This window comes from Nuphar pumila, chromosome 11 (assembly GCF_984573655.1).
Source record: "Nuphar pumila chromosome 11, dmNupPumi1.hap1.1, whole genome shotgun sequence".
Taxonomy (NCBI): domain Eukaryota; kingdom Viridiplantae; phylum Streptophyta; class Magnoliopsida; order Nymphaeales; family Nymphaeaceae; genus Nuphar; species Nuphar pumila.
This window is the reverse complement of record NC_143259.1, coordinates 12,949,599-12,975,206: the sequence shown is the minus strand read 5'-3', so window position 1 is coordinate 12,975,206 and position 25,608 is coordinate 12,949,599. Positions and strand designations below refer to the sequence as shown.

The 25,608-nt window shown below is 37.7% G+C and overlaps 1 protein-coding gene across 1 annotated transcript in view; it reads right to left on the bottom strand.

Annotated features, from left to right (window-relative positions):
• The window catches only part of LOC149822016 (mediator of RNA polymerase II transcription subunit 13-like), a 126,707-nt gene that overhangs the window by 81,971 nt on the left and 19,128 nt on the right, over positions 1-25,608 (bottom strand). Inside the window, exons 4-10 of the mRNA XM_089980094.1 lie at positions 16,014-16,087; positions 15,761-15,900; positions 15,569-15,655; positions 15,194-15,281; positions 15,034-15,108; positions 14,530-14,607; positions 14,350-14,432 (exon numbers count right to left, since the gene is read on the bottom strand). Of these exons, the coding sequence (XP_089836220.1) occupies positions 14,350-14,432; positions 14,530-14,607; positions 15,034-15,108; positions 15,194-15,281; positions 15,569-15,655; positions 15,761-15,900; positions 16,014-16,087 (625 nt within the window). The remainder of the gene's footprint in view (positions 1-14,349; positions 14,433-14,529; positions 14,608-15,033; positions 15,109-15,193; positions 15,282-15,568; positions 15,656-15,760; positions 15,901-16,013; positions 16,088-25,608) is intronic.

Below are 25,608 nucleotides of genomic sequence, written 5' to 3'. Positions count from 1 at the left end.
AGGAATATTTTTAGAAATGAGTAAGGATCTAGTGGTTTCCAAAATATGCCTATGTTTTCTTTCCGCTAGACCGTTTTGTTGAGGAGTTCTTGGGCAAGATTTTTGATGACAAATGCCATGTTGTTTTAGATATGCTTGAAAATCATTTGATAAGTATTCTCCACCCGAATCGGATCTAAGAATGGATATTTGACTTTGAAATTGATTTTGAATTTTTGCATGGAATTCTTTAAAGAAGTTAAAAACTTCCGATTTAAAGTTAAGAAAATAAATCCATGCATATCTAGTATAATCATCAATAAAAGTAACATAATATGAATAACCACCTTTAGATAGAACCGGAGATGGCCCCCAAACATCGGAATGCACCAATTCAAAAGGTCTTGTTGTCACAAAGGATCTAATAGGAAAAGGAGTAGACTTCATTTTGCCAAAAATGCAATCTTTGCAATTGATATCTTTTTCTTTACAAAACTTGTGTCCAAAAGGAAAAAGATACATTTTAGAGTAACTTGGATGTCCAAGCCTTTTATGCCAAGTTTCAATATTTTTGTCTTGGACATAAGTACAAAATGAGGTATTTGGAAGCATTAAATTATCCATAAAATAAAGGTCTCCCTTCCTATGGCCTTGCCCAATCCGCTTCCCGGACCGGAGATCCTGCACAAAGCACCCTTGGGATGAGAAAGATATTTCACATCCATGGTCGGCTATTTGAGAAACGGAAAAGAGGTTAAGATTTAATTTTGGAACTATTCTAACTTTTGGAACAAGGAAATTTTGAACATTTTTAGAATCAAGAGTTCCAACACCATTTATTTTGAGAAAAGTTCCATCGGCCGTAGAGACACAAGACATTTTTGAATTGGTGTGCACATTGGTTAATGCATTTTCATGAGGGGTCATGTGAAAAGAAGCTCCGGAATCTAAAATCCAAGAGTACGTACCGGGAGGTGATGATGAGGCAATGGCGGCACCGGAGGTGGAAGAAGTGACCTTTAAGATTTGTTGAAGAGCGAAGGAGATTTGTCTAAGAGTGTCTTTGAGATCCCCGTTCTTGCCGTCATCTTCTTTGGTGGTGGATTCTTCAACGGAAGCCACCTTTGGCTTGAATGCCCCATTTAGCTTTGGGCAAACGGGTTTAATATGTCCCGGCTCATAACAATGGTGACATATAATCATTTTTCTTCCACCACTCCCTTGCTTACCAAAATGAGGTGGTTTGTATGTTTTAACATGATTGCCGGGTTTAGATACGGCAAGAACTTCCTCTATGCTTTTACCCATGCTATGCCTAGTCTCTTCTTGAGTAATCTCGGCAATAGCTTCTTCTAAGGGAGGAAACGTGGATCTATGGAGAAGTGAGGATCTCACTTGTTCAAATTCGGGACGAAGCCCAAATAAAAATTGAAACAATCTATCTTGTTCCATTTGTTTTTGTCTTAGAACCACATCCTCCATAGATACCCATTTAGGCTCTAAAAGAGCCAATTCATCCCACAAAGGATTTAGAGCACTATAGTAATCTTGTATGCTCATGTCGCCTTGTTTTGTGGTTCTTACTTTTTCTTGCAAGAAATAAGCTCTTGCAAGATCCTTTTGGGTAAACATACCCTTCATAAAAAACCAAGCTTCATTTGCCCGGCGGAATTTTGCAATATTTGCACATACATTAAGTTCGACATTATTCATAAACCATGCAAGGATTTTTGCATGGTTGCTCTCCCAATCTTCCATTTGATGATTATAATCTTCAATGGCCTTGAGACGAGCATCGCCTTCAAGTGATTTCTCTTGATCTCCTTCCATCTTTGTGAGCTTAAGTTGGGGTTCCGGAACGGTTCCCATTACATAACCCCAAAGCTTCTTGCCTTTGAGATTATTCTCCATTGCGGATGCCCACATCATGTAATTTTTTCCATTGAGTTTGAATGATAGATCGATCTTGACTTCCATTGCTACACAAGGAAGATGTGAGAAAGAAAGGAAGTAGAGAGAGACAAGATTTTACCTTTAGAAGATCTTATGGCTCTGATACCATGTAATGAAATAAGCGGAAGAAACCAAGAATGCTAAAGCATTCACTATGTCCCACACGGACAAATGCAACAAGCACAAGAGAGAAAATCCACTAAGGGATATACAAAGGGCCTTATAAAAAGGCTACACACATGAAAAATAATATCACTATTATTGAAGAGGAGCTCTCAAGAGCAATACGACATACATGGGGGGTTCCCCCTATTTATAAGAAGAGGAGACCAAAGGGGCTCCCAATAGAGTCGTTGGGAGCCCCCAACGGTCACATATGTGACCGTTGGGGGCCCCAACGACTCCATTGTGGGGCCCCTTTTCGGTATCCAAAAAATACAAAAATAAAAATAAAAAGAAAAATAAAAAATAGTGAAATACGAGAAACAAAATAAGTACCCCATAGGGGTACTTTGTGAAATGACCATAATACCCCTATCGGGTATTATGGTATTATTACATATGTTTTAACAATAACATCTACTAACTCTACCAACTTACCAGTTAAAGACCCTATGTTCCAAGTGGCTAACCTAATTTTATGGTCTTGGACTAACTTCTTTACCCCCACCCGTCCAACAAAGTGAGGGAACCCTTGCCTATTTGACACCACACCAGGGCGCCGGTGTGATGCGTCGCTTCTGGGCGACGACCTAGCAACCCTTGCACATTTATCACTGCCTCCGGGCCTAAAGAGTACAGCGCGTCGCTCAGTAGGGAACGCCCCAACGAAATTCTCATATTGGTTCATTTTCATAGGATATGACAAAGTTTTTATGCTGGCTGTCACAGGCCTACCGCAACCCTCCTCCTTTATCCGGGCTTGGGACCGGCAGTGTATAACTACACAGGCGGACCTGCATAATGATCAAATATCAATAAAAATTAATTTCTAAGCTAGATCATAATTTTTAACACTTCATATGCTACTTTTAATACACCATGAGTAAAGAGAAATATTAAACATAAGTTCAAGCAAAATTTCATAAAATTGTACTTGTAAAATACACACAACATCATTATTTTGAAATATCTCAAATTATTTTAAAATATATAACAATTTATCAAAAAAGAATAAAATCAAGTTCAACAATACGAACATGATTTGACATTTATAATCATGACTTGTTCAAATAAAGCATCTAAATGCCAACAATATATGCTCAAGCATATAGCAAGTTTTGAAAATTTAAGATTCAAACATGATTTAAACATACATATATCTAATTTATCAAAAATAAACAAATAAGTCTTATAAGATATTTAAGAAAAAACAAGTCCAACGATGCTAAAAAATATATAAATAGATTGTTTTTTGTTTCAATAATAATAACATTTTTTTCTTTTAACAATAAAGAAAATAAGTGTTTTCTCATGCATAATGCATGGAATACAAGAAATACTTAAAGATATAAGATACATACCGGGTCTATATTTCCCTTGAAACCAAGTCACACAACGATCATGAGTCCTTCACAAACCACAAACTTGCACCAAAGAATCCCAAGATCCAAAAGATGCACAATGCCAAGAAGAATTTCTCAGCTTTGATACCATGTAATGAAATAATGGAAAATACAAAAACAACGTCATTAAGGGTTTTATATGATCACGATCACAAAAATGCATAAGCACAAACCAATGTCACTAAGGGCTTACAAGATTACAATCACAATGTGCACAAGCACAAGTCAAATATAGGACAAAACAATAGCCAACAAGGGGCAACAACACAAGCACTAAGTGCATATAAGATAATAAAAAACTAAATAGAAAACACAAAATATAAAAAATATTCATCTTTATTGATGATAAATGATTAAGAGAAGCATTAGTTACAAGAGAGGGGTCCAACCCCTATTTATCGACAAAGGGAGAGCATGGAGCTCTATTGGGGAGCTCCCAATAGAGTCGTTGGGAGCTGCCAATGGTCACAAATGTGATCGTTGGGGAGCCCCCAACGACTCTATGGTCTTTTGACCATAGAGCTCATGCTCTTTACAAAAAAAAACATTAAATGAAAAGATAAAAAAATAAATAAGAGAAAAATTGTTCCTAATGAACAGTACTGTTATATGAGTAAAATGACAAAAATACCCCTAGAGGGTATTTACTTATTACATCATTATATATATATATATATATATATATATATATGTATTGTCATACATATTGTGTGTGTGTGTATATATATATATATGAGAATACATACATACATACATATATATATATATATGTACAACTTAACAATACACAAATATATATATATGTACAACTTAACAATACACACACACACACAAATATATATATATATATATATATATATATATATATATTCCAATTATTCATAACATATTCATATTCAGTATAACCAATAAAATATGTTTTCAACCTTTTAAAGAAGCACAATAACACATACATATATAAATAACATATTACATAATTCATAATGCTAAACATGCTTTCAGGCTTTTATAGAAAAATTCATAAGAAACAAAATACCACACACATATATGAAAACATAATCAATTAAAATTAATTGTGCATGCTTTCAATGTTTCACAGAAAAAATCCCAAAAGCAAAGTAGCACACACACATATACATATAATGCTAAACATGCTTTCAGGCTTTTATAGAAAAATTCATAAGAAACAAAGTACCACACACATATAAAAACATAATCAATTAAAATTAATTGTGCATGCTTTCAATGTTTCACAGAAAAAATCCCAAAAGCAAAGTAGCACACACACACATATACATATAAATATAATAGCTAAGCATGTTTTGATGATTTCACACAACAAATCACACAAACACACGCACATATATAATTATATATATATATATATAAACACACAAAAACAAACAAATATATTTATGAATAACAAATGGCTAAACTACCCTCATGCCTAGGCGAAGGCAGCTTAGTCTCCGACAAGGTGCCCTAGTCGATGCCTAGTTGGCAAAATTGGTACCTATTAAGGTACCCACTTATGAATTGCAAAGCCTAGGTGTTTTACTTACGCCTAGACTGACTAGTCGAAACCTAGTCGGGGCGTTTGACTACATACCAGAAGCAACAGAAGAAGAAAGAGGGGGAGGAGGAGGAAGAAAAAGAAGAAAAGAGGAAGAGGAAGATGAAGAAGAAAAAGAAGAAGAGAGAGAGAGGACATTTTTTTTCTTGCTTCCTCTTGTGCTTCATTGTATTCTTCTTCTTTTTCTTCGTCTTCTACTTCAAAAGACACAGAGAGAGAGAGAGGGATTTCGCCCCCCCCCCCCTTTTATTATGTAAATTTCATTAAACTCCCCCATCTTATTCTCTTTTTTAATTACACCTTCGTTTTTATTTTTTTACATACCCAACTTTTTTCACTTTTTTTATATATGCTTATAGATATGGATTTTGGATGCTCACCCAATACAAATCATGTGTGGGTGTATATATAGATAGAGAGAGAAAAGAGAATTGCGGCCTACGGCCTTAGGTGCCTACAACAGCCTACCATGAGAGAAGGGGGGTTCTTAGTTGTTTTTCTCAAATCTAACCAAGCAAATGCGTTCGGCATGGTCATTTCACTAGGAAACAACACCTGGATTGTGTGTTTTTATTCAAAAGAAAAAACATGAGTATTTAAGCCTTGAATATTTATGATATTTATAAAAAATTAACATCGTCAATTTTCCAACCTTATAAAAACCCACATGTCTGTCGAAATCGAATGATGCAAGAGTCCATTCCTATAAAATCAAACACGCTGAACATGTGTATGGTGAGATTCAAGAAAAAACACGAAAAATAACCCTTTAAAAGTCTCGTAGGCAGCAGTAGCCATGAATAGTGTAGGCAGCTACCCTCTATTATATATACACAATCAAAGAGCATAGAACCATTAGGGGTCATATGGAAGGAAGCACCAGAATCTAAGAGCTAAGAAATCTTACCGGAAGGTGAGAAAGAGGAGACAGAGGCACCGGTTATGGAGGATGAGCCTTTGAGGAGCGGTTGTAGAGCTTCTACTAATTGGGACAATGACATGTTTGCAACAAATTTTGGTTTTCTATTGGTTGGATCCTTATTGCATCCTTGTCCTCTTGAGAAGCTTCTAGAGTAGCTACTTTTTTCTCGTCTTTTGCTTTGAATTTTGGGCAATATGGCTTGATGTGAACTGGGTCTAAAGATCGCCAACACATTGTCTTTCGACTCCTCAAATTCGGTCATGGATTTTAACCTAGTTTCTTTCAATACATAATTGGGAAAAAAATCTCGTGTACAGGAAGAAGCTCTTCTTGTTTACAGTGGATGATAAAGCCCCATACTTGTTCAAGCTCAGGCCTAAGACCTTTCATGAAATGAAAAAATTGCTCCCTTAGGATTTGATTTTTTCTAAGGCGAGCATCATTAGGGGTATCCCAAATAAGCTCCATTTTAGCAATTTGGACCCATAGTCTCTTGAGATTTCCATAATACTCTAACATTTTTTCACCCTTGTTTGCACTTGTGAATCTTATCTTGCAACTCTCATTTATGGGCAGCATCTTTTTTAGTGTAGGTTTGTTTGATAAAAATCGACGCCTCATCGGCCCTTTATAAATCCAAAATATTTTTACAAGATTCTTCACACGTACTTCCTACTTCCCATAAATAGGGACAAAACCTTGGCATGACCAACTTCCCATTCTTTAAAGGCCCTTTTGTAGTCCAAAAGAGCATTTTCTCTCTCTTTGCCTTTAAGAGTTTATTCTTTGGTTACTTCATCTTCCCCACAAGTAGATTTAGGTTGAAGTTAAGAAAAGAACCATCAACATATTCCCACAAATCTTTGTCAATCAGAATTCTTTTAATAGCGGTAGCCCACATATCATAGTTCTTTTCATCAAATTTAACGGGAACAATCGTAACCACTTTTTTTCCGACATAGAATCAAGAGAAGAAGAGTAGAAAAAGATAAGAGGTAGAGAAAAGATATATAGAAAGAGGAGGTAAAAGGAAAGTGTTGATGACGAGCTTTCCAAAGAAATGAAGTTCACGATCACTTGTTTCTCCTTCATGCACTCTTGAATGTTATGCTCCTACACTTCAAAGATACCTCATGTTTTGATACCATGTAATGAAATACAAAAAAAAGAGCAATAGGATGCCCCTTATGGGCTTTACAAACACACAAAAGTGTGCATAAACAAGGACCACTTATGGGTCAAATACAAGAACATAAGCACAAGGCTACTAATGGGCAATAGAAACATAAAAAAATATAAATGTTATTGAGAACAATTGCTTGATACAGGCACAAAATACCAGAGGGGATTCACCCCTATATATACACCACACACACACTAAGAGCCTAGGAACCATCCCCAAGACTATAAGTAGGGTCGTTGATAATAAAATAAAGAAAAATATAAAAAATTATTGTTATGCCCCTAATGGGCACAGCCTATTACAATATTGTGAAAAGACTAAAATACCCCTAAAGAGTATTACCTAGTATATTAATAAATATATATATGTGTGTGTGCGTGTGCATACACTATAAGTATATATATATATATATAGAAACATAAATATATATATACTTTAACACATACATGCATCCATACACGTACCTATGTGACATAGGATAGAAAGGTTTTAAAGAAGGAACGAGAGTCTTGGTGAACACATCTATAACTTGCTTTTCTAAACATACATGCTCAAGTGAAATAATTTCATCTTCACATATTCTCCTAGTAAAGTGACAGACTATCTGAATATGCTTCTTCCTTTCATGAAATTATGCATTCTTTACAACATGAATGGCACTCATATTGCCACAACACAAGGAGATCCTTTCACTCACTGAAATTTCTAGCTCTCCTAACAGTCACCTTATCCATATGATCTTAGTTGTAACTTTATTTATAGCTCTACACTTCACCTAAGTAGTGGGTAGTGCTATCCTTTGTTGCTTTTTACTTTTCTATGAAATTAGTTAGCTCTCAACAAAAACACAAAATCCCATAGTAGAGAGCCTATCTCAAGTAAACACCCCAAAGTCAATGTCACAATATGTTTTTAAGTTTTGAGGAAGATGATTATGTTAATAGCATACCAAAGTGCATAGTGTTCCTCACATATCTAACAGTTCTAAGCATTATAGCACAATATACTGATCGAGAAGAGTTGAGTTCATAAACTGACTCACTGCATGAACTGCATACTTAAGATCTAGTGCAGTGATGGTCATATATATCAAACTCCCAATGAGCTACCTATAAATGATTGGGTCATACAATTCCTCTCCATTAGTAGACCTTAACTTCATATTAGGCTCCAAACTCTACTCTCTTAGAATCATCTGTCAGCTGCTTTTGCAACAAGTTCAATTGAGACAAGTAGAGCCCTCCCTCTTTTTGAATATGCAATTTCAAGTCTCCTAGATCTTTCATCTCAAAAGTAGTAGTCAACCTCTTCTTAGGATCTTCAATTTTGTTCAAGTCCTCTACATGTAGAGGAGTATACACTTTCCTTGGGGAGAGGATGACACAAATAAGGCTAGACTCAAAGCCCAAAGACCTAACAGCTGAATTGAACTTGTCAAACTAAGCTCGTGGAGCTTGTTTGAGACCATGGAAAGTCCTCTTCAATCTGCACTCTCAGTCCTCAAGATCAGTGTACCCATGTAGAAGCTTCATGTACACTTTCTCATCTAAGTATCTATTTAAAAAGGCATTATTTACATTCAATTACCACAACTTCCAATGTCTTACTTCAACTACAACAAGCCGAGTTTTTACAGTTGTCATGTGTGTCATAGATGCAAAGGTCTCAACATGATCAATCCCAATATTGGCTATAGCCTTTTACTACCTATCTAGCCTTGTACCTTTCAATAGTATCATATGCCTTACACTTTATCTTGTAAACCCACTTGCATCCCACTACATTTTTCCCTAAGTGGAAGCCTCACAAAAGCTTATCTTCTTTCCAATGTGTTTTTCAACCATTGTTTGCTATCACTCTTCTTTGGAGATTGTTCCTACATAAAACTTAGGTTCAACATAAGAATGGATTAAGGTCAAATACACATGATGCTTTAGAGTAAAAGGATTCATAGGATACAAAACATGTAGGAAGACCAGAAACTCTGGAATTGCTACATACCTAAGGAGAAGAAAGGGGTAAATAAGACGAGAGTAAAGAATCTTGAATTGTGTCCTCAAAATCAGCTGAAAGGATATCAGAATTGGCTTCTAAGGTCCATGTTTCCTCCCACTCCATCTAATCTATATAAATGGTATTCCAATGGCATTTTCCTATCTTCTAGAAAAGACTAGATGAAACCTATTATCTTTAGATTGTGCCTGCTATTGATAGATGCATTCTCGTCTACTGGATATGACACCAAAACTGAGAAGTTAACCTCACTTTCCTCCTTGTTTATAAACTGACCAAAATATGGTCTATTCTCAATAAAAACTACATGTCTAGAAATGCAAAGTTCTTCGAACATGATCATAATGCTTATAACCCTTCTACTCATCAAAAAATCCTAAGAAACAGCATTTTATTGCCCGAGGCGAAGGTTTATTTGTATATCATTCACAAAATAAAACAAAGAAAGTACACCCAAAGACTTTAAACTTGTAGTTAGGAGCAACACTATATAATTTTTAATATGGAGAACTACATTTGAGGACTCTAGAAGGCATGCAAATAATCTGATATATTGCCACACTGACTACATCAGCGTAATAAATCTTAGGTACCCATCCCAAAAACAAAAGAGCCCTAGTAGGCTTCAAAATGTTTGTTCTTTTTTTCTGCAACTCCATTATGCTTAGGAGTATATGGATATGATTTTTGATGTACCATTCATTTTTCATGCAAAAAACTCTGAAGCACATGACTGTGACTAACATATATTTTCCCTGAATCTAAGCAGAGAATCTTGATCTTAGCAATCTGAGTCTCAATCATAACACAATTTCTTAAGTCTTTCAAAAAGCTCATTCTATTTCTCATAAAGTAAATCCAAATGTATCTTGTATAATTATCAATAAAAGTGACAAAATAAGTAGAATCACACTTGGACATAACTGGTTAAGAACCTCACACATCTAAGTGTACAAGATCAAAAGTGTCTATCAGAGTATGCTTCCCTAAACCCAAAAGATAAGGCATGACTCATTGCCAAACTATAACTCTCATAGTCCTTTACATGACCTGACACAACCAACCTAGACTCATTTAGACCCCCCCCCAAAAAAAAAAAAAAGACACTAAATGCTTCAACCTAGACCTGGAAATATGGCCATGTCTCCCATACCACACAACTTACTCATACAAAATGACAGCAACATAAATCTCAAGGCAGATGATAAACCGATGCAAAATGAAGTTTTTTCTTCTTCACACCACTTCCAAGCTCCCTTTCAATTCTGATATGGCTCTGATATCATATCAAAGCAAAAAATAAATAGCAAAAGAGAGAGCACAAAGAGAAGGCATAAAGAAAAACTTCACTGAAAAGAAATGAGAGTTACAACACTTATATGAGTCTGCCCCTCTTTCTAACCTCCTATCCAAAGTAAGCCTAAAATGACCCTCTTGCTTTGACTCTTACAATAATATTACAAGAAGGGACAAGAATGTCCTTATAAATAATGAAAATACACACAAGGATATTACCCCACTATAATAATACCTATATTACATTTCTCAACACTATCTGCGCCTAATCATACTCACTTTTTGGCAAGCCCTTCCAAGTTCCAATTAATCAAAAACTCATTCTAATAAGTTCTCTTGATGTGTCCTTTTAGTTGACAGTTCAATGTCTTCTCAACCTCCTTATTGAACCACATACATACGTTGAGAAATATCCAGACAAGTCTCAGTTTTATTTGAATATACTGTCTTCAAGACTAGGATTCGAAAAAACTTAGTGCAAAATAAGGGAACGATATAAATTATTGCACAAACCTATTTTCTTCTTCCAAAATCACTGATTTTATCAAACCTCAATAACGGCCTGTCCAAAAAAACAAATAGAAAGAGGTTTTTCTGCTTTTTATTTATTTATCCTCTTTTCCCTATTTCATCCACTATCCCTAAGTAAGGACATGTCAGCCCTCTAATTTTCACAATATGTTGATCGTGCCTCATCTCCTTGCTTAACAAATGGGCTATAGCCGCTATACAATAATAACCACTAATGGGTAGAATTTTGGTGGTACAAGTGTTATTCATTCTATTACCAACAGGAATAGTTAAGAGTCCTCTCAGTTTGATATATTCATATTCTGATCGAAAGTGTTTCATGTGTGTGTATGTGTTTGGGCTTTGGAAGGTACTAGTTAAGTGCACGCCTACAGTTAAAACTGCAATTTAATGCCAGCATTATTCTTGTTCACACATCAACTCGCACACCAAAATATACACTTGCAAATGCATCTGTGTGCATATTGTCATGTCCATGTTTCATTTTCAAAACTTGTGATTCACGGAAAATGGAGAACCAGTTGTCTTCATGATCCATAGAAATTAGTACAACAACAACAACAACAACTACGCCTTCATCCCAAAACAATTGGGGTCGGCGATATGAACCAAAAAAGAAAATCATTCTCGGTCTTCCACATGAATCCTTCTCCTCCAATCATTTCTATTCATGCCATGTCCTCGATGAGGTTCAAAGCATTCATATCCTTTCCTATCACCTCCATCCATGTCTTCCTAGGCCTACCCCGGCCTCTTTTAACTAATATATTGTCCCATTTCTCCATCCTTCTAACTGGAGCATCATTAGGCCTTCGCCGAATATGTCCAAACCACCGTAAACGATTCTCTCTCATCTTATTTTCAATGGGTGCAACGCCTACCTTTTTACGTATCTCCTCGTTCCGAATCTTATCTTTTATTGTATTTTCACACATCCATCTCAGCATACGCATCTCAGCTACACTCATTTTTTGAATATGATGTCTCTTGGCAGCCCAGCATTCCGTACCATATAGTAAAGTGGGCCTAATAGTCATCCTATAAAACTTTCCCTTCAACCGCAATGGCATTCTACGATCGCACAACACTCCAGTTGCACTTTTCCATTTCATCCACCCAACCTTTATCCTATGATTTACATCTTCATCAATTTCTCTATACTTTTGAATGATAGATCCCAAATATTTGAAACAATCATCCACCGGTATTTCTTGCTCACCAAGCTTCACTATACTCCCATCACTACTTCGTTGCTTACTAAACCGACATTCCATGTATTCTGTCTTACTCTTACTCAACTTAAAACATCTTGCTTCCAATGACTGTCTCCATAATTCTAACTTAGCATTAACCCCAGCTCTAGAGTCATCAATCAAAACAATATCATCAGCAAACAACATACACCACGGCACATTTTCTTGAATTGATCTCGTAAGCTCATCCATCACAATAGCAAATAGGAAAGGGCTTAAAGCAGATCCTTGATGTAACCCAACCGTTATCGGAAAATTGGTTGTCACCCCTCCACAAGTGGGACATTGGTTACTAGTCCTTCATACATATCCTAAATTATACTAATGTACTTGAGAGAAACACCTTTCTTCATCATTGTCCACCAGAGAACGTCCCTAGGTACTCTATCGTATGCCTTCTCCAAATCAATAAAAACCATATGCAAATCTTTGTTCCTCTCTCTATTTCTCTCAATAAGTTGTCTAAGAAGATGTATAGCTTCCATAGTTGATCTTCCAGGCATAAAACCAAATTGATTCTCCGATATCATGACAACCTTCCTCAACCTAGACTCAATCACCCTCTCCCAAAGTTTCATAGTATGACTCATGAGTTTTATACCACGATAGTTTGTGCAATCTTGTATATCACCCTTATTCTTATATAGAGGCACCAAAGTACTCTTCCTCCACTCATTAGGCATCTTATTTGTCCGCCAAATCTTGTTAAAAAGATTTGTCAACCATTCTAAACCTTTCTCTCCCAAGCATTTCCAAGCCTCGATAGGTATACCATCTGGGCCAACTGCCCTTCTTGATTTCATAAGTGTGTATAACTGTTTAGTTATACACTGCTGGTCCCAAGCTCGGATAAAGGAGGAGGGTTGTGGTAGGCCTGTGACAGCCAGCATAAAAACTTAGTCATACCCTATGAATATGAATCCATAGAAATTAGTCATGGCAGGAAATCCAATAGTTGTGACATTGGCTCTGGAACTCCAGCATTGTATTTCCAAAATTGTCCATACATGTTGGCTTACACAGGCAGATACAATGTCAAAGAACACCCCCTTTCCTCTTTCCATCATCGAGCCAACTACAATGTAAGACAGCTGGTATACAACTAGGACTCTTGATAGTTTTCACACATGGAAATGAGATAACAGAGATACATGAGTATCAGCATGGAAGGAATGAAAAGAATGGAAAAAAAAACTTGTTTCAAGAATAAGGAGTCATACATGCCCCTCTGTTTGGATTTTTGTTTCCTTGGACCTCAAGGCTATGGCCTTTCTTCACATGAAAATGAACCTTTAGATTCATATAGGGTTGAGTCAGAGACAATCTGGTCCTGCGCTTTGGGCTAAAAATGGACATAATAGAGTACATGTACAATGTTAATCACTGATTAACTGCAATGATCTACTCAAGTACAGAAATATCGACCAGATTAGTGCTAATGCTACCACTGCTTTCCTATAATTCACACATGCAATGTTTGACATGGGGATGCATATCCATTATATAACTTTAATCCCTTTGATTTCTCTTTTTCTTCCTTTCCTGAGAAGAAATCATGGAAAGGTAATATCATCAAAAGGTCGACAAGAAGTCAACCCAACGAATCCCTCCAATTCTACACCTATGATTAATGTCTGTATCCTGCTCCTGGGCCCGCAAGCATGCTATTCAAGCATAAAACAATGAATTCAACTTTGCGGACCAATATAGTTCTTGTTGCTTGTTTGCAGGATAGTTTCTAAATGAGCTTACCCAGAAGCAAATCACCTAGGTTGTACAATTGAAACTCTTACGAGAACAAAAATAATGAGGATACAGCAATCTGGATCCATGCAAGAAATAGCAGTTCACCTATCCATCATTTAAAGAAACCAATAGGTACAGAAAGGTCAAATTCATTGAAAGATGATAAACAGATAAAATTATGTTTTAGAGCCAAAAACAAATCAAATATGAAAGTTTGAAAATAGCATAGGTGGACATAAGGTTTACAACAATACAGGCGCCACATAATATACATGGCTCAAAAGCTTAAGGCCACTCAGTTATAATTATATACGATCATGGATAATAAACAAAACCTGGAAGCTTATCCTCAAATTTAATAGAAGACCGACGCCTCAAGACCCTTTCCAAGTCATCACCTGAAAGCATTCGTACTCGTCTACAAAATCAAGAGAAAAAACAGTCAAATAACATCATCACAAGCAGATCGATCTTTTTTACCAAAAGGTCAAGAGAATAAAATCCATATCACTAACTTCGCAGAAATTACTGCATGGACAAAAATAGCATCTTCTGTGGCAGCAAAGACAAATTCACAAGTAGGGAAAACGCTTCTGCAACATAACAAATTCCGACATTAGACAAACTGTGAGAATGAACAAGCTCAACACCAGAAAAGATAAGAAGCATACTGATCTAAGAACAGCTTATGGTGCAGTAGTAAATAACAAGATCTATAGCAAGACAGCAAAGCATGGATCAAGTCCTATACCGCAGATCGATCAACAATAACAACACAACACAAGGTCATTGCAACAATCTAGATAATGAAGAGGAGCACATCTAACAATGGCCACAAAGACATTATTCACTTGAAACTATCAAACTGTCATATCATGCTAGACTGTAAAACTAACGACATATTTGCTTCTAATGGAAAATTAAAAAACTGAACTAATTGATTAAAACCAGAGTAGACAAAATAATTGCAAAAGTAGCAATACAAACTTCAATAATAAAGCTGACCATGATCAAATTACCTATCACTCGGTGCAGAAGGATGTCTTTTTGAAAACACATCTCCGAATCTGACATACGAAATCCCTCTAAGTGTTCTGTCGTCCCAAGAATAGCATTAGATGATGTTATTAAATGATCTCAAAAATAAATGAAATGAAATTCCTGTTGCAAAGAGCCGACCTCTCAATACGATTTCGTAAAGCCTGAGATAAAGCAACTGCAACCTCTTCTGAATCCCCAGGAGCTGACCAGAGCCCCGTAGCAACAACTTTGACATAAAGCATGAAATTGAAATTGTAATAAGAGCCAGAAGAAAAAGGGAGATTCTTAAAAGAGGAGAAAAAACTGTAATTCACATTAATCACTACTGAAAAAAAGCCATTGCTTAGTGCAGTATCTAGGCTGTCAGCACGGAGGCATGGGTTCAAGTCCTGAGGATGAACGCATCCTGCACAAAAACCAGTATGCCCCTCCCCAGCACCACGGATATGGGACCGCACTGGGTGTGGCATTTTTTCTACAAGACAACAAAAATAATAATTGACTGAAAGTTACCTCTTAACTTTGACACTGCAGGTTGAGCAGCTTCCACAATTGTGGAATGTCTTCCAGGCAAAAAAAGCCAAAGTTTAATTTTTTCATCTGCACATCATATATACACAAACACCTCTTACACTCAATGAGCAGGAATGCAGAAGTTCCACACCCCATCAAACACTTGCACAGTATCATTTTTAAGAACTTTACCTGGATTATGAACACCCTGAGAAGGATCCCAAGGACCAACAAAGGAACTGGTCCACGTGCTAAGAAATCCTTCATTCTGCAACTGAACATGTGATGAGAGAACCAAAAATGTAGCAGCATCTCTTTGTTCATCCTTGGAACTGATAAAGATCACAGAAACAACTCAGAACAACAAGAAAAAGAAGAGCAAGAGCAGAATGCAATCACAGCTTCATGGAGAGAAATAGAAACATGTAAGATATGGAGGGCCTGCCTTTTCTCAATGAAACCACCACACTCGGACTCAGAAGGAAGTAACTGAAACCAAGAAATATGATGTAGACCGCCCTGTTTGGAAAATAAAACAATTTTCAGACCAGCATGTCTTAAATCAAATAAAACAGAGAAAGGCATTCCTAAACCGCCTGTTGAGAACATCATCTCCAAGGTATTTAAATATAATACACCCGTGCAAGTTAACAACTTTGGCCAAATAGAGACTATCTAGAATCACCTCCATAACCCTCCCGTCTCAAGAATTCCTCAGCACTCTCCAAGTGATACACAAAAAGCCTCAAAGAAGTTTATTTATCATTTTCTAGTTTATTGACTCAAGTAGAATTTTTAAATGTATCAGACAAGCACAGAGTACAACATTTGGACATTTTGGCAATATATTACATAAATCAACTTAATGAATACGTTTTTCACTTTAAGATTAAAACAGATGTAAGCCATGATGACCCCCCAATTCATAATCAATATGGGAACATGCTAAATGAGTTTTCCGGCACATTTTTGCAATTCTGACATTGTAGACGTGTTCAGCATCGTTGACTTGCTAGGAGTCACACATCACAAAAAAAAAATTAAGCCTCAAAAATTTACAAAGATTTTCAGGCCGTTCACTTTCCAAACCCTATAAAAACTTACCCAAGTGTTGGAATCAGTCAAACCAAGAGCCGATCCCACAAGCACTCAGATCACGCCTGCATGGTTAAGATTTAAAAAGAAAAAAAAACAAATAACCTATTCTGAATGTTTCATTTTGTAGGCTCCCATCTGTGTGTTTGTGTATACACACACATGCATGTGTGCACACACAAAGCAATAAAGTCATAAACAGACTTATCTCCTAAACCATCATAAATAGCCTCTTCTAGGCAAAGTTTTGGGTGTTTAATATGATCTATTGATCTTACAGATGTTTCCTCTATAGCTTAATTAGAAGAAAACCTGTACTAGATTAGGCATTTTGCATGTTTGGAAGTGTTTTTAGAATGAGCAAAAATCAAAGGCTCATACTGCATTAGAACTTGATGAAACAGAACAAAATTTTCTCAGTAAATCTATGTAGTCAAAAGTGCTACGCCAGTAGACCCCTAAAAAAACTAGTCGAGGACTAGGTGGGACTAGTCAGACTATTTGGCACCCCAATTAAAATATAAAAAAGTACACAAAATATACATAAAAATATGTTTAATTCTTTTACTAATAAGATGTTTTCATTACAAGTACAAAAAGTACACATGCTTTCACAAAATATATTAATATACATAACCAGAATATACATATATATAATTGTACACACACACAAATATATATATATATATATAAATTATTCATAACATATTCAGCATAATCAACAAAATATGTTTCCAACCTTTCGCATTAGCACAATAACACATGTATAAATAACATATTACATAATTCATAATATTGAACATGCTTTCAGGATTTTATAGAAAAAATCAGCAGAAACAAAGTAACACACACATATATAAAAAACATAATCAATTAAAATTGAGTGTGCATGCTTTCAATGTTTCAACAAAAAAAATCACAAAAGCAAAATAGCACACACATACATATATATATAATAACTACGCATGTTTTCATGATTTCACAGAACAAATCACACAAACACACACATATATATAATTATATATATACAAAAAAATAACAATATATATAAGAATAATAAATGGCTAGGTGGACGCAGCTTAATCTCCGACTAGGCGCCTTAGTCAGTGCCTAGTCGGAAAAATTGGTATCTTTTAAGGTACCCACCTAGGAATTGCAAAGCCTAGGCATTTTACTTACGCCTAGACCAACTAGGCAGACTAATCGGTGCCTAGTGACTACATAGCATTAAATTGCTTCAATCCAAAGCTTTATGGAATGAACTGAATTGCAAATAGGGGCATTTTTTATTCAGTAACACGAGCTTTAGTAGTAGACAATTTTCCATCTTATAGTTATAAGGATCAACCCATCACCCTCTGGTCCTGGGTTTTCCACGCTTGTGGAAAGAAGATGGGATGCTTAAAAGTTGGTAGATAAGAGAGGTTCTTAGAAGTAATGCTTTCACCAGAACTCGTGGAGGATGCATTCTTGCCTTTGAGTGTTCGTAGTCATAAACTCCAATGGCTTCACTTGCATAGAGAGAATAAGAAAAGCCTTTGATCAGCCTGACATCAAGATCTCTGAGACTTCTGTTCTGTCTCCAAGACAAAAATATACGAGAATGGAAGCAACTTCAGCAGAAATAGCAAAACTCTGTTGGTTACCTCATATGGGATCCATGGGTGTGGGGGCCATGCATATAAAGGGATTTGTCTCTATCCATCCGGAATGTTTTAGGCTGGCTACCAAGTCAATCAATTTAAGCAGTGTATAAATAACAAGATGCAAGCCAACAACTAGTCCTCTCTAGCCATAAAGTAGACTCCATCAGCACAAGCTTGAATCTCCTTATTCAAAACTTTGGAGCTCATCTTTTTCCCTTGCCTCTCTATTGGGTTCATCTTCCTCATTAGTTTCCCCCTCCCCCTGCCATGTCAGGGATTCATGTGCATGCTCCCGAGGCTAATGGGGAAACCAATGGGTCTAGGTTGTTCCAAAACCTCTAAGAGTGCATTGGCCTTTTGGCCCCCAATCCATTAACCTATATGGCTAGCCGGAAGGAGCAATGGACACTTCGGAAATTGAGAAGATTCAGCTGCATAACATGCTAGGCCATAAAGCCAACCAAGCTCTCTTCCACCACCCAAATGAACGAAAATAGACGGTTGATATGAAAGAGCATCCTGACAAATGGTTTTTAGTAAATCCACATTGATAACACATCTACATGTTTAGAAGCAAAAAACACCTACATATATGTTTTTCACAAGTGTATAGGATATTTAGCACATAAAACTGTTTAAAACAAATGTAAAATCCAATGCAAAAAAAATGAATAGTCGGACCCGGGTCGGATTCGGACCCAACCCGGATTCATGCCCGGGCCACCCTTCCTCGTGCCTACTTAAGGCAGCGAGGAGGGGAGGGGTTTCACATTCAAAACCCTTCCCCTCTCACTCTCTCGTTCCTCTCTCAGTCTGCCATCTTCTCCATCTCTCCCCTGACCCTCTCTCTCTTTTTCTCGGCGGAGGCCACCCCGGTGACCCTCGCCACCGCCTCCTTCCCATTTCTTCCCTACATCTCTCTCGGCTTTCTCCTGCTGTCGGGATCGGCACAGACGACCCCCTCCAGGTACACGTCGCCTCCTCTTCACCTTCGTCTTCTTCTTTTCTTCACTTTCTTTCTCGTTGAGTCGGCAAGAGAGGGGTCAAGCCCCTCCCTGCTCCTTTTGACGGCAGGGGAGGGGTTGAGCCCCTCCCTGTTCCCTCTGATTTCAGGGGAGGGGTCCAGCGCCCTCCCTACACCCTCCAACGACAGGGAAGGGGCCGAGCCCCCTCCCTGTGCCCCCTGTATGCAAGGGAGGGGCCGAGCCCCTTCCCTGCGTACCCTTTGGCAGGGATGGGGCTAAGCCCCTCCCTGTGCCCTCGTTTGGTAGGGGAGGGACCGAGCCCCCTCCCTGCACCCTCAGTTTGGCGGGGGAGGGGTCGAGCCCCCTCCCTGTGCCTTCTTCTTCTAGTAGGCAGGGGCATCGCCCCTGCCCCCACTAATTTCTGCAGGCAAGGGTGAAGCCCCCTGCCTCCCCTTTTGTGACCAACGGGCAGGGGCCTCACCCCTGCCTCTTTGCTCCTCTGGCAGGCAGGGGTGAAGCCCCTTGCCTCCCTTGTTGTTTTTGTTAGGCAGGGGCTTTACCCCTGCCTTTTTTCCACCTTGTTAGGCAGGGGCACAACCCATGCCTACTCTCGCTTTCGGAAGGCAGGGGCGCAACCCCTGCCTCTGTGTGAACCATCGTCAAGCAGGGGTGCAGTCCCCTGCCTCCCTGGTTTTTTTTGCTGACAGCAGGTCAACAAGGGCTCGCAGCCCCTGCCCCTGCTTCTTGCACTTACAGCAGATCCGCAGGGGCACGCTGACACTGGCTCTGCTTCTTTCACAACAAAACAGCAGCAGTGCTCATGTCCTCTCTATTTTTTTGTTTGAGATAGCATGTTGACATCTTGCTTTTGCAGCTTGTACGACGGATCCAGGTCGAGCCCCGCAACCCGAGCCGTCAATCGCATACGTTCGCCGACAACCGCAATCTCACAACTCCATAAGGTAGGAGAAGATTGCACGGAGGACTTGGACAATTGAATTAAGTTCAATTAATTAACAAGACAATTAAATAAATATATATATATATGAGTACACATTTAGCTCAAGGACGCGGTTTCGTGATCCTTGTCCTTTACTTTCTGCCATGTCTTTCTTTTGTCATCGCGCTTTGCTTATGCACTCTTGCTTTCAATCTTTCATTTGTCGTCGCGCATTGCGCCTAGGCTTTGCTTACGCATTCCTGCTTCCAGTCTTTCTTTGCCATCGCGCTTTTGTAATGAAGTGTTGGAAGTGGTATCTCCAAGGAAGCACGCACATACACAAGTGGCCATTAATGGGCAATATTACACCAAACCACAAAAGTGACAAAACACACAAAAGAAGAGAAAAAATATATTTCACTCAAGAGGGGCTTCAAAGAAGCATGCTTACAATGGGGGGAAACCCCTTTATTTATAGGCACAAGGAGAGGACTCTTGGAAGGGCTCCTAAGGGACGTTGGAGGCTCCAACGTCCCTTAAGGGGGGCTTTTCCAATGTAAAAGGAAAAAGGAAAAGAAAGGAAAAAGAAAAAGAATGTACATGTGGCGTGAAATAGTAAAATAATTATTTTACCCCTAGTGGGTATTACAAAGGGAATACATATATTTATATATGTAGATAGACATATAGACATATATACGTAAAGTATATATGTGTATCTGTCATCATCTATATATAAAAATATATATATAGCATATTTTAACACCCCCCTCAAACACACAGGGAGATCACCGAGAGTTTGCTAAGAAGAAAGTAAAAACGAGGTGATGGCAATGCTTTGGTGAAGAAGTCCGCCAATTGGTATTCGGTAGGAACATATGGAAGTTGAATGGTGCCCCATAGGAACTCATCAGGAATAATGGCAGTCCATCTCTATGTGCTTTGTTCGTTCGTAGAAGGTGTGGTTGTTGGCAATATAAATAGAACTCTTGTTGTCACAATACAGCTTCGAAGGAGTTAAGAATGAGACGCCCATATCTTTAAGCAAACTTCTTAACCATACAATCTCAGTGGTGGTAGGGGCCATCGCACAATACTCTGCTTCAGTAGAAGAAAGAGATATTTTTTGTTGCTTCTTACACCTCCAGAAAATAAGCGATTCTCCAAAAAACACACAATAACCTGTTGTGGAAATACGATCATCGGGGTTACCCCCTAATCAGAGTCAATATAAGCAAGTAAAGTAAGCGGTGAAGAGAAGGGTAAGAATAATCCTTTAGTTATGGTGTTTTTCAAATATCTGATAATCCTCATGATTGCAGCCATGTGAATGGTAGAAGGTACAGTCTGTAATTGGCTTGCACTATGAACCGCATGAGAAATATCGGGCCTGGTGATAGATAAATACTATGTCACATGGGTACGGGTGCGGGTGCCGGGATTCGGCACTTCCAAAAAAACCAGGTGCGGGGGTGCGGCAGGGGCAAAAATGTAAATATATATATAAGGGGGGCCTGGGGTTCCCTCGACGCGGGTCCGGCGGTTCCCCCAACACGGGTCGGGGGTCCAATTTTTTTTGCTGGTGTGTTTGTTTGAAGACTCGTTACCCACGTTCTGCTTGTTGTGTACTTTAAGGCAACGGGACAAAATTGATGAAACGAAAGGATTGGCAATTTGATCGACCCAGCCTGTTGACTGTCATGATTCAGTCATGTCTGAAACTCCCTAGTCTTCACAAAAAAAAATATAAGCGCAAGGTTTTGATGTGGTTTGTTGGAGAGAGAGTCTTCATGAGGCCTACGACTCCAATGCCACGCAATAGGATTCTTCAAATTTCATTTTATATACAGCTGCACGACAGCTAAAAGAAATTTATTGGATTGGACATGTGAAAAAGAGAGGTCTACACAAGGCTACAGCTAGAGCACCTATCTCGTCAGGAAAACAATGAATACTAGTAGCCAGCAAGGCTACCACCATCATTATCATTTATTATGGAGAGAGAAAATCCTTTACGAAAAAGAAGGATCTGGATTGAAAAGGCTCCTCAATTTTAGATGGTTTTAAAAGTGCCCCTTATAAAACAAGAGCAGCAATAGCAAGCAACTGTCAGCAGAATTTTTTTTTTTAAATTCCGCAGCCCATTTCATAGGGCAAATTTTAAAAAAAAAAAAATAGGCCGAAATGATCCTTGGTGTGGTCAACGCACCCAGGATCGGGTTGACCGCACTCGGTGCCGCACCCGCACTCGCGTCGACTCGGGTGCATCACCCTGCTAGCCGAATCCCTGTGACATAGGATAAATATGTTAGTGACTCAATTAACTGACGATAAGGAGTGGGATCTGCTAAAGGAGTGTCATCACTGGCTCTCATCTTGGCGTTGATTATTTCTGGAGTCTCCACCTTCTTGTCATCTGTTAGCTCAGACCGAGTAATGATATCGGAGGCAAGCTTCATTTGAGAGAGGACATACCCCTTGGGGGAGTATGCAACTTCAATTCCTAAAAAATACTTTACAAAACCAAGGTTAGACGTATTAAAATTTTCTTTTAAAATATTTTTAATAAATTCAATACCCTTTTTATCATTAAAATATTTTTAATAAATTCAATACCCTTTTTATCATTACCTGTGATGATCATGTCATCCACATATAGTAACAAAATTGTTATGTATTTACCAAATTTTTTAACAAACAAAGTCGTATCAGTATAACAAGAAAAAAAAACCATTATCGAGAACTACTTTGCTAAAGAGATCGTACCAAGCTTTTGGTGTTGGTTTAATACCATAGAGTGCTTTGTTTAACTTTACGATATTTCCTTGTCCAATTTCAAGATCTGGCGGAGGATCCATAAGGACTTCTTCACATAGAGTTTCATTTAAAAAACATTTTTAGCATCAAGTTGATATATCGGTCATTGTTTAATAAAAGCTAAGGCAATTAAGGTTCGCATGCTCGTCATTCTAACTACTGGGGCAAATGTTTCTTCATAATCAATCTCATATTCTTGGGTGTAGCCTTTTGCAACCAACCTAACTTTGTATCTTTCTAAAGATTTATCGCATTTGGTTTTAACTTTATAAACTCATCTACACAACTGGCTTTTTTCCAAAGGGTTGGCGAATAATGCTCCAAGTTTGGGCTTTGTTAAGAGCCTCTAATTCAATTTTCATAGCTTCAATCCAATGAGGATGATCCTTAGCTTCTTTAAATGAGAGACAAGTCCTATAGTTAGTTGAAAAAGATTCATAAGACACAAATTCTTGTGGTGCCCTACTATTACGAGAGGATCTCCTAAGTTGATTGTCTTCAACTGGTTCTTCTAAAGAGAAATCTTGGGAACATCTTTCAAGGGCAAATTGATGTTCATTTCCTAGCCGCAGGGTATATACATTAATATCATTAAGGTTCTCGTTTTGAGAATCATCATCATGTTCTGGCATATCATATTATGATGTAAAATGCCATCACAAGAATTATCGCAAATAATTGCATCTTGGGACTTAGTTCTAGGAGTTAAGTCAAATAAGAAGGAATAATCAATGTCTTCTTTAGACGTGTGAATATCAAAACCATTTTGATTTTCAAGAAAGTTTACATTTCTTGACATATAGAGTTTATTGTTTTGTATATCATAGCCCTATAGCTTTTTTTATTTTCACCAAAGCCAATGAACACACATTCAAGAGCTTTTGGTGATAATTTGTCTTGTCCTTGAACAAGCACAAAGCATTTACATCCAAAGATCCTTAGTCTATTAAAATCTGGAGTAATTTTGAATAATTTTTTCAAATGGTGATACATTTTTTAAAGAAGAGGAGGGCATACGATTTATAAGATATGTTGCGGTAAGAAAAGCTTTCGCCCAAAAAATTTTAGGAATATTTTTAAAGATAAGAAGTGTTCTTGTGGTTTCAATTAAATGTCTATGTTTTCTTTCCGCAAGACCATTTTGTTGTGTAGTCTTAGGACAAGATCGTTGATGTAGGATTCCATTTAATTTGAGGTAATTTTGAAATTCTTTAGGCATGTACTCACCTCCCGAATCGGATCTAAGTATGGCTATAGTATTTTGAAATTGATTTTGAATAAGAACATGGAATTCTTTAAAATTAGTGAATATATATCGGATTTATTTTTAATAATATATACCCATGAATAGCTAGTAAAGTCATCAATAAAAACAACGTAGTAAGAATAGCCTCATTTGAACATAACGGGTGTGGGCCCCCATACATCGGAATACACAAGTTCAAAAGGCCTTTTTGACACAAAATTACTATACGAATCCGGAAGCGAATGAATTTTTCTAAGAATACAATCATTGCATGTAAATGTATTTGTATTACAAAATTTTTCCAAGAAAGGAAAGACATACAACTTGGAGATACTAGAATGTCCAAGCCTCTTGTGCCAAGTCTCAATATCTTTAGATTGAACATGATTACAAAAAGATTTTGATGGCAAAGACAAAAAATTCATATAATAAAGATCCCCTCTTCTATGGTCTTGCCCAATCCGCTTCCCGGACCAAAGATCCTGCACATAGCAATGGGTAGGTGAAAAAGAGACATTACATTCAAAATCGGTAATTTGAGAAACGAAAAAAAAAATTAAGTTAAGTTTTGGAATAATTCGTATTTTGGGAAAAAAATTCTTTGTTTTGATCATAAGTTTTCTCAAGATTTCCAAGGCCTTCAACATCTAAAGATGTCCCATCGGTGGTGGAAACATCTGCTTTGAATTTATTGAGACTTGGTTTTGACAAAAGTGATGCATTCGGAGTCATATAAAAGGAGGCACCCGAGTCAAGAATCTAAGAGGTCGAAAGGACGAGATGGCGGCACCGAAAGTGGGTCATACCTGGAAAGGACAAGATGGCAGCACCGAAAGTGGAAAGTATAGATGATGATGTAGAGGAGTTCATCTTTATGAATTGTTGTAGAGTTTCTGTACGATGAGCAATGGACTCCTTTATGTCTACATCCTTCTTTGAATCTTCATTGGTGTTTGAAGGAATTTCCCCAACGGAAGCCACTTTCTTCTTGAACTTGGGGCAATCTGGACGAATATGGTCTGATTCATTACAATTATGACATAATTTTTCTTCCTCCACCACTATTGTATTTTGAGAAATGGGGGTGGTTTATACGGTCTTACATTGTTGCCGGGTCTAGACACGGCATGAACTTCATCAACATCTCTCTTCAAGGCCAAACGAGTCTCTTCTTGACATAAATCAACCAAAATGTCACTTAAAGGAGTAGAAGCCCCATGAAGGAGGGATCCTCTTAGTTGCTCAAATTTGGGATGAAACCCATGAATAAATTGGAAAAATCTTTCTTTTTCCATTTGCTCTTGCCTCATGGCAAGAGCACTACCTTCCCA